The sequence below is a fragment of the Cinclus cinclus genome, chromosome 6 (assembly GCF_963662255.1).
Source record: "Cinclus cinclus chromosome 6, bCinCin1.1, whole genome shotgun sequence".
Lineage (NCBI taxonomy): Eukaryota > Metazoa > Chordata > Aves > Passeriformes > Cinclidae > Cinclus > Cinclus cinclus.
Window position 1 is genome coordinate 18,711,484 of NC_085051.1, and position 10,379 is coordinate 18,721,862.

General features: G+C 41.6%; 1 protein-coding gene across 1 annotated transcript; it reads left to right on the forward strand.

Annotated features, from left to right (window-relative positions):
* Positions 1-1,458: 1,458 nt before the first annotated feature.
* On the forward strand, positions 1,459-6,506 carry C6H11orf24 (chromosome 6 C11orf24 homolog). The gene is made up of 3 exons (XM_062494713.1): positions 1,459-2,417; positions 3,454-3,570; positions 4,718-6,506. Exons 1-3 carry the CDS (start codon positions 2,261-2,263, stop codon positions 5,845-5,847), a joined length of 1,404 nt encoding a protein of 467 aa, XP_062350697.1. The 5' UTR covers positions 1,459-2,260; the 3' UTR covers positions 5,848-6,506.
* The last annotated feature ends 3,873 nt before the right edge of the window (positions 6,507-10,379 follow it).

The window sequence follows — 10,379 nt, forward strand, 5'->3', positions numbered from 1 at the left end:
TGCTGGCTGGACACTGGGCGTAGTCCCTGGTACGTAGGACTAGATGGGGCTGCTGAGCTGCCTTTCCCTGCCAAGATTTGTTGTCAGGTCAGATTTAGAAGTATTTCCAGCTCCCGGGTGAGATGATGCAGGCTTGAACTTGTGGGTGCAGTGAGAAACCTGCTCATACAAAATGAGTGTGATTCTGTGCACACTTGCTCCAGAGAGAAAGCTGCGGAGGGGTGCATGAGCTGAGGTTGGCAGTTCAAGGACCCTACAGTCATTTGGGCTTCCCATCTCACTGGGAGAACAAATCTAAAAATGCTCCATCTATTTTTGAACAGGTAAAATAACTCTTTTTACTAGAATAAACGGGCAGGAAGGTATCAGCAGTCAAGAGAGGGGGAAATCCAAGTTTGGATCAGAAGCCAGTTTTATTGAGTACACATGGCATTTATACAAGGTTTTACTTGTATGGCACTTACATAACTTACATAGGGTTCTATTTTTTTGGGAACAATTTCCCACTGGTTATGCATTCTTCATGACATCTTATCACCTGGTAACATTATATTATAGCAAAGTTTCACAATATGTTTCTTGGTCACTTCTTGCCCAGGGAGCATTTACCTGTGTCTGTCTCTCCCATGGTTCCTGCCCAATTAGGCCTAAGTTATCAGGCTCCTTTATTAGTTCCAGTGTACTCTCTGTTTCATTACCTATAGGAAGGCGACTCTGAGTTCCTCAGGGAACTTGAAGGTTGACTAGGAAAACCAAATTTGAGGCGCTGCATTTTAATATCAAGTTTTGTCCCCATCTTTGGCTCTTTGACAGTCCAGTGTGGACCTGTATATTGTGTGTCTTGTGAGAAGCTTGGGGTAGCTGTTTATATTTCACCCCTTTTCAGATAGAGTGGTTTTGAAGCTAAATCTCTGTGGCCCTGTTCAAGGCTTTAGGATATAGCAGAAGGAAAAATTGGAAGCACAAGTTTAATGGTACAAAGCATCAAAATACTGAAATCTGGGTAACAGCTAACAAATGTTATTTGGGGCTTTTTTAGAGGAGAAATAGCTCTTAGATTCTTAAACTCACAAGCATGGTGGAAACTGGAGTTCTCATGGTTGAAACTGAGACTTCTAGCCTGGATGGCTAAATTAGGGTCTTACGCACATTACTGAGGACTGTTAGATGTTCTTCACTGTGGTATTTATACCATTCACACATGCTGCTCATTCTGTGTTGTGAACTGCCTTTGCAGTCATCACATCCATCTTGGAGATGGCACACAAAGCTGAATCTCCACACTCTTTGAAGGCTGTCACATTTCATAACTTCAGAACAGTGACTAAAGCTTGCTTTTGTGATGAGGAAGAGGATTGTCCTTTAAAAATTACTTAGTGAAGAGGCTTACAATAGATTTGGTTCAGGCTGAACTGTTTGGAAGCTCATACAAAGCTCCAAAGACCTCAGAACCAAGAGGGTAAATCCAGATAGAAGCTACTAATCTACTCTAATGTCAGTGGGAGCTGTTTCAGTGTCTTGAGTGACAAAAGCCCCTCCATTGGGTCAAAGTCACATGTGTGCATTAATAGTGAAGGAAGGAAAGACATTATCTATTGTTTTATGTGGGGACATGAAGGCTTAGTGTGGGTGTGAATATTCTTTAGTAACAGCTGTATCTGTGTACTGTCTTGTAAGACTAGAAATTGTGGGGTTTGCTGGTTTTCAATCAAAATTTCTTTGAGCTTTTTATAATGAGCAGGAAAACCAAAGCAGAAGTCAACCTTGGTTACTTGATTGTGACTGACTTGGTGTAAAGGCAGGGCCAGAACAATAGTTCCCCTTATCAGCGTGCCCAAACTGGTAAAAACCCTTCTGCTGAGCCTGAGCACAATATTTGGCTCAGAATGAGTCAAAAGGCATGCCTGTGCTGCCACATGCTTCTGGGCTTGAGATTGACTTTGTACACATGATTTTTGACTTAAGCTGTTCTCCACTGGGATGTGAGGGAAGGAGAGCAAAACATCTTTTCAAAGAAAAAGCTTCTTTGGGAAGTTGGGAAAGGTCTTTACTCCTCTTGCCTCTGAGCCCTTGCTTGTTTGTGGTGTGTAATACTTGCCTGCCTTTTGTACATTTTTATTTGTCATTCCTGCTCAGAGGGATATAAACTGTTACTGTTTTTTTTTTTTTTTTAAATAGGTATATTGCAGTGAATCTGAAGTTGATATAAGAGTGAATTTCTTCTGGGAAGAGAAGCTTCCCTGTAAGGCTAACCCTGAAGATGTGGACTGCCACTGTGTTCTTCCTGCTGATTTCTGTCTGTATATGTGAACACCAGTTTTCTGTCCTGAAAGGGAGAGGAGTCCATGTAGTGCAAATAAACAGGCTTACAAGTGAAGAGCAATGCAGGCAGGCTTGTCAGAGCCCAGGTGCTTCAGGTGAGGTTCTTGTCCCTTGGATGGAATTCCAGCTGTGTTTTCTGCTCCTTGAACATCTCTGCTGCTCCTTTGATGACTTTCTTTTTTAATTCCAGTTGTTGGCAGACACTTACAGTTATGGCTTGTCTGTGTAGTTCTGTGGTGCTGAATAACTTCTGACAGCTTTGGTTAAATTGAATCCAGAACAACTGTTTCCCAGGGCCCTTCAAGCTTCCATAAGAAGCAGCATGTGCTGCTGGTGTGCACTGATAGCGTGCAAACAGTGTTAGGTCACTTGAATTGAAGAATGTTTGTTCCCTGCTGCCAGATGTTTGCAAGTGAGCAGTGCTGTTGTAGACAGCTGCACTAGAACAAGTAATCTTTGCTCCCTGGTATTTGTGTGTGTTTTCTGCTCTAGAAGAAACCACTTTGTCCTGCAACCAAGCACAGGGTTAAATCTGTTGAGGTAAAAGTTGTCTCACTACCTCTGAGATGTCTTTCCAAAGAATTAAACTTCTATAAAAGTCTTTGAGTTGTCCTTTTGAATGTCTTAATCCTGTCTAGGCAGATGAGAAAGCTTGTAGCTCCTACAAAAAGCGGGTGATGCTGTGGTAAAGATGATGCTTGGCTCAGGTGGATGAATATCTGACATTCAGATGGTCAGGAACCTAATAAATATGCTGATTTTTAATGGCTGTTAATGGTAATTTTCCTCATGAAGAAATCTAGATGAATTTTCATGGGTCCTAACTGTAATGCACTTTGTTTGTCCCTGTCTGGGTGAGTGAATTGCTGTTGTCAGGAGATGCTGGTACCAGAAGACAAACAAGTGGGTAGACTGCATTGGCAGTATTTGTTTTGTTGCCTTTCTTTGGTTATTTTCACTAAGGCTGAATCAGGATCCTTTAAGGACAGACTTTCTAGATAGTGTGTAGTTTGGGGGCTCTTTTGGTTGTGTTTTTTTTTCTTTTTTTTTCCTTTAATTCTTTAATTAGAGCCATGAAGCAGCATGTTTGGTGTCCTGTGTGCAGCAATCCATTTTCTCTTCTGTTTACAGGGAGCCATCACTGTAATTGGTCTGTGCCCTACCAGAATCACTGCCTCTTCCTGCAGTGTCACCAGCTGAGTGTGTGCCAAAATGCTGGAGAGCAAGACATCAAAGACCTGCTTGCAGGTAAAGCTATCTTTCAGGCTTCTGGGAAATCCAGGATCCTGATTCTTTTGCTTTAAACGCCTGTGTTTAACCCCTGATAGGCTTTCAGCTGAGGAAGTTGGGTTGTGAAATGCCTGCAGGGTGATTCCGTAGGTACAGTTCACTGGAATAACTGTTCCACTTTGTCCTAGGGACTCTGGCACTTGCATGAGTGCATGATGTGTCTTTGAATAGCTTTTGTAACACTTACTGAATAACAGTTTGTCTCAGTGTTGAAGACATCATTCATACAAGCCATTTGCACGCCACACGCTGTCCTAGTGAAAATAAAGGCATAACAGATGTATTTATATCTTTTTTCAGAGAAAGGGAAAAAGTCCTGGCATTGTTTTTCTCTCAGATTGCCAGGATTTTGTTCCAGAGTCAACAGACTGCTTCTTTAATCAGAGCAGCAATTGCTCATGGTGACTTTCCAGTGCCAGGGTATTCAATTTTAATAAAGTGACACAATTACAAAATGGAGCTTATTTATAATTGGAAAATCAATCTTCTGAAGTTGATTTCAAGAGTTCACTGTACCCAAGTTTAAAAAAGAAAATAATTTGTTCATGGTTCTTTTGGGTTGGCAAATGTTTCTCTGCAATATAACAACTGGACTTGTGATAAGCAGGTGAGATTTATGTCACTATAAATCTAGCTCAGTTATGAAGGAAATTGTCCTGATGTATGAAGGTGTAAGTTGAAATTTCTGCTTAGTTTTGATAAGTGAAAATTATGAATCTAGGCACAAAGGCTTTGTCGATGATGTGTAACTTTGAAAGCATGAGTCGTCTCAGGAACTGATGTTGGGTAAGACTGCTCCTGTTGATACTGTGCTTCTGCATTGTAGCTCTCTACTTCATTACTCCCCTTTTCGATTCCCTGGTTTGGCAAATAGTAGACGTCTGTGGCAGAAAAAAACTAAAAAGCCTCAAAGGGATTATGTGCAATAAAGGCAGGGGGGTCTTGAGTTTTTCCTGTTCTTGCTGAATTCAGGACTGATTTATTCCACTTGTACTGTGTGTACTGCAGAATATGTGTTCTGGTTTGTATGTTGGGGGTTGAGGTTAAATTTGAGCTTGAGAGTTTTTTATTCTTAAAAAAGGTAATTTGTTTTGTTTTTTGGAAGAAATTGTCGGTGGCAAATGGGAAACAGCCCTGTTTCAGCACCAGAGCCATCTGCAGAAAACGGAGAGGATGCTGAATGCACAGATTGACCAACACGGTGTGGAAAACACGTTTTCTTTAGCTGCTCAGACTCACAATATTCATTTGAGGTATTTGCTTGGGATTGAGAAGACAGATGTCACAACTAGTACAAGAAGAAGAATCACAAGCAATGCTGCCACCACTGCCCCTGCCATAACAGCAAACATAACACTTGCAACTTTCTCTACCACTTATGGAACAACTGCCAAAGCCTCAAATACCCCTGGAGATTCTGATCCCTTTACTAAAGCCACATCATCCTCTGCCTTTTCTCGCCCTCAAGGTAACATCTCTGCTCCCACTTCCACCCATGTCACCCAGATGGTGATCACCAGCGAAAAATCAGGAAACGGGTCTGTCTCAGTATTGTCTCCCACTTCTGCTCCCCTCACTGTTGCTTCTGAAGCAGGTACCCAAGCACAGCAGCCTGGACTGGGTATCACCAGCACCAGTGCTCTTCACCCTGACAGCTCCACCACTGCTGGAGCTGACCTGAAGTCACTGACCACCCCTATCCCACAGGATGCAGGAAACTCTTCCACTGCTTCCACACGTGCCATGGCCCCCATCCCAACAGAGACTTCTCACTCTATGAATCCAGTGCATTCTAGCACCTTGCCAGATCAAAAGCCAGAAGCAAATACAGCCACAGCATCTTTGAATGAATCAACTTCTATTCTGGGCTCTACAAGAGGTGCCGTAGTTTTAACTACAGCCTCTACAGTAGCAACTATGACTGAACATGGGATGAAGTCAACATCTGATGTCTTTTCAACAACCATGGCTCCAACAGATGCAGCCAAAACAACAGCTTCGGGCCTCACAGAAACTCAGGACACAGACAACGAGTATGTTCTCATTGCTGCCGAGCCCTTGACTCAGTACTTAGTGGATAAAAGTTCACTACTTGCTGTGCTTTTAGTTGGTACATTCTTTTTCATAACTGTTATAGTACTTTTCCTCATGCAGGCCTATGAGAGCTACAAGAAGAAAGATTACACACAAGTGGATTACCTGATCAATGGAATGTATGTGGACTCAGAGATGTAAAGAGGTGGGGATAAATAGTTGGCCAGAGATGGAAAGGAGATTCAAAGTCTGCCTGACTTGTTTTCCCTTTCTATCTGCCTATAACACAAACTGAAAGTGCTTCCAAATTTACTTCTAGTGCAATTGAGGAGAAATGCCATGTACTGTATTAAGAAAAAAATAATACTTTTTTATTTGACTGTGCAACAGGTTGCTGTAAAATCATTAAAAGAGGAAACAATTTTAACACTTTCATAATGCACACTAGCTTTGGCCATTATAATTAATTGCAAAACAAATCTAACAAGGTGTAAGTTGCCATCCTCTGAAAATGCTGTAGCGCTTTTCAGCTGTTTACAGTGCAGGTTGTGTTTCATTTTTTCATGTGTGCTCCTCTGAAAACAGAGCAAAGGATGCTATCACCTTTTGTGAAGTGCTCCCAAATAGCCAGATGAGAAGTGTGGGGTACTGTTGCAACAGGAGACTTTTAATCCAGTGAGTGTCATATTTCAGTGTGCTTCTTGCTTATGAAGAGGTCTGTTTACAAGGTATTGTAAACTCTGTTTACTGCTAACCCAAGGTATCTTTTCACCACGGAGTGGATTACTGTGCCTCTGCACTTAAATGATCTTATTTTTATATTCAGTTAATAAATGGGGCCCTGGAAGGGCAGATCTTCATGTGTTTCTTGTTTCATTGCTGTCCCTGCCACTTCAGAAACAAGCAAATGGGCTTTTGGGGCTTAAGTAAATTAGCTCCACTTCAGTATTCCAAGTGTGGGGGCTTTGAAGACCTCACTGAAAGCATGGACATGTCACAGAAGATACTGATCATCTTCCAGAGTACTGCTTCTATAATTTAAAACAATTATGCTGCCAGTCTCCCAGGTATGCAGACCCACTTACTGCTTATTATCTTTCAGGCTTAGAGCATCAGCCTCTGGTTTTGTTTTTTTTTTCATTTGCATTTAGGACCAGCACAGAATTGTTAGTATTTTGGGAACTTAATTGCACATGTAGTTGCAACTTGCCTCCCAAGATCTGCAGCTGAGGGAATGAGTAGAAAACACTTGATTTTTTGTGTTTTTTTTTTTTTTTGGCAAGTATTCTTCAGCGATTAATGCATCTTACTCGGATGACACGTACATACCAATAGCAAAGTGCTGGATTGAAGTGTGTTGGGGCTTTTTTAGCCATATTGATAGCTTGTCTTTCTCTTTGAATTACTTGGCTCTTCTTTAATCCAGCTTGCATGTAATCTTCAGTGAGAATGCTAATAAGCAAACCTCAGAATTTGAGCTGCTGGGTTTCAGTTTGATTATTTATTCAAATTCTTGGGCTGTTTAGAATTTGGAGGGAGCCTTTACCCTGGAAGAGGCTATTTTGTAGATGACTTGATTATCAGCTGAGAGTGATGTGAAAACAGCTGCAGAGAGCACAAGCAGCAGCACAGCCAAGGGGTTGTTTGAACGAAATAGGCTGGAGAGATTTTCCTGAATCTTACCCAACACAAATTTTGAGGGTAAAACTTCAGCAAGTAGAGTGTGTTGAGGAAAGATTGCTTTGGAAGTGAGAGAAGCTGTTTTTCAGCATCAGGGTGCATTTAGCGGTAATTTTGCGTGGACCTCATCTGCATGCCAGTAGGCAATGGGTTAGAGCATCTCTCAGGGTAAAGGGGTGTGGGGAGTCTTACTCCTTGGAAAGTTTGAAGTCTAAGAAGCATAACCCACAAAATTTACTCCATGTTTCCCCAAGGTGGGGGAAGGGGCCAGAATTTTTGAGGGTCTCAGTTTTATTGTATTGGAAGATTACTATTAATTGGTTTGCCCTGAGCGGGAGGGAACTGAATTCTGATTTCTCCATTTTCCAGGAGCCACCCGTGTAGAGCATCTGTGCAAACAAGGTGCTGGGAACATCCCCCAGCACAGCTGGGGAGTTGCACCCTGTTGAGATGCTTGGGATTATGTTGAGCTTTTAGCAGATGTCTGGCAGATGCTGCTCTACATCCACCAAGTCCAGAGATTTATCTTTACAAAGTGATTTCAGGTTTCACCTTAACTGCAGGTGAGTCACTAACCACAGACCCAAGCATGTGGTCTTGAGCTCTGCTGCAGATACTGAGATAAGAGCTGTCTGCTGGCTTCCTGCCATCTCCCAAGTAGGGAGACGAGCTTTGCCTCAGACTCGGCTCACTTCTTTTCCTCCTCATTTAGCTAGCTTGGATAAATGCATTTTGAGAGGACAAATCCAGGCAATAGTGCTCTTCCTTTCCTGTCTGTGTAGTGAATTCCTGCCTTTAGGAAGTACCTTCCTACAGAAAGGGTCAGTGTTGCAACTCTTCTCCTGGTTCTCTGCAGTATTTTTGGGTTTTTTTCTGAGTTGCCTGAGCCATTTCCACAAATACAAACCATGATCATCAGACTTGCAGTTGCTTATCCTGGAAATGGGGAAATTTCTGATGAAATTAGTACTCACTGTGGCCTTTAATCTTTTGGTCTCTGTGGATCTCTTCAGAGAGCTGGAGTTAGTTAGACACCAGGTTCTGTGGCACGGAAGTTTGTCAAGTTGCATTGGTATTTATTTTCCTCTTTGAAGAGGTATTAGACTCTTGTCCTGATTTATTCAAGAGACTTGGAGGGGAAGGGAGAGGAAGGTGACATTACTTAAAAGAAACTCTTGAGTTGTTTCTAAAACTTGAAGATTGGTATATTTATATATATTAAAAACAAATAAAACCCTTCAGGGATAATTTACATGGGTATGATACAATTACAGGAGTTGGAATTGAGTTGCAACTCTATTTACAAGAGTCTTGGGGAGTTTCTCATGGACATAGTGAGAATATTACAAGTACATTGCGGCTAAATGAAACCACCACTATAAAAAATCTTTGTGGCTTTTTAGCAGGTCCATACAGGAAGGTGAGTATTCATCAGAATCTTGATGCAGTTCCCACAGCCCTGGTATGTTTACATCCAGGTCTCATCAGATACTGGCACAGCCTGTCTTTTTTGTTCTTATTTGAGTTAGTGCACTTGTTTCCCAACAGAAGCTGAGCCTTTTAGAGTAAGGCTGAGCACCAGAGTCTTACCTCAGTGCATTTCTGCATACAAGGTGGAGATCTTTGTTTGCCATGGAATCATAGAATGGTTTGGGTTAGAAGAAACCTTTAAAGGTTATCTAGTTTTAACCCCCCTGCTGTGGCAGGGACATCTTCAACTAGACCAGGTTGCTCAAAGCCCTGTCTTACCCTCATCATGAAGGTTTCCAGGGATGGGGCAACTGCCACCTCTCTGAGCAACCTGTTCAAGTGTTTTATCACCCTCAGAATGAAAAATTTCTTTTTTATATCTAGTCTGAATCTATTATTTTTAGTTCAAAGCTGTTACTGCTTGTCCTATCTCAATGGTATTTAAATTGCAGTGCCAGCTGAAATAGGTTTTCCTTTGCAGCCCAACAGTATTATTAACAAAATAGCTCAGTTTAGGCATTTCAAAACAAAAAGGAAAAAAAAAACATCCAAACAAATAATAAAAAAACCCCACAGACAAAAAAGCCCCAAATCATACAAACCTGGGCTGGACCTTGGCTCTGAAAGGCTAGGTATGTTTTCTGGCTTGTACATTGAGACCCAATTGTAAAGATTTGTCGACTATGATGCATTGTGTCTATCTACTTGTACGTCTTGAAGAAGGAGGGCAGTGGGACCCTGAAATGTGGGCTGCACGTGCACTTTTCTAAAGGGCTTTTCTGTATTGGTGACTTGATCTGCAAATCTAAAGCAATCAGGCTTTCTCCCCTTCTGGCTCTTTGAGCTGGGGGTCACCACCAGCAAAACATCAAACATTCACTTGGTTGTTTCTACCTCCACCTCTTTATTTCTCTCTGGACTAAAATTATCCTCCTGGAATGGCTTCCCTTATTTTGCTTTTGAGGCCACAAATGGTGGCCCATCTACTGCATTTCATGGTGTAGTGTTGAAATAGTTGATAGTATGTTAAGGGAGAAAATGCAACAGCTTTGGAAGTTTGCTTGCAGAGCTCACAATATAACAATAGATAGGGTCCTACCAGGTTATCTGGAAGACATCTGCCAAGGAAGTGCCAAGAATAACATTCTGCTGCTGTGAAGTGTATCTCATGCATATTGGGATTCAACCTGTTGTATGGTCTAAAACAGGATCATCCTGGAATTAAATTTAGATTAGATTAATTCTAAATGCCACCTTCCTTTTGTTTAATTACCTGGACTAGAAGGACATTCTTCTAGACAGAAGAGAAGAAAGGAAATAATGGAATATTATAACATTCAAAGGAATATTAGGAAACAAGAACTTTGCAATTGCAAATGTGAGTTTGCAATATGCCGTGTAGTGTCCGGAGAATTAAAAAACATATGCAGAACTCTTTAGCAGGACCTTTAAAGCAGCTATTGGTCGTTGGAAAATGCTCAGGAAGGTCTGGAAATTGAGGTATCATGGACTTGGTTTCTCTGGATGTGTCTGGTGGCTGCTTATTTTTGGCATCAAAAAAGGAAACCTGAGCCCTTTTCTGC

What these genes read in the sequence shown, in the direction of transcription:
- C6H11orf24 (XM_062494713.1), top strand. Translation starts at nt 2,261, where the DNA reads ATGTGGACTGCCACTGTGTTCTTCCTGCTGATTTCTGTCTGTATATGT. An exon ending in TCAGAGCCCAGGTGCTTCAG is followed by an intron (nt 2,418 to 3,453) that starts GTGAGGTTCTTG and finishes TTCTGTTTACAG; the next exon opens with GGAGCCATCACTGTAATTGG. An exon ending in CATCAAAGACCTGCTTGCAG is followed by an intron (nt 3,571 to 4,717) that starts GTAAAGCTATCT and finishes GTTTTTTGGAAG; the next exon opens with AAATTGTCGGTGGCAAATGG.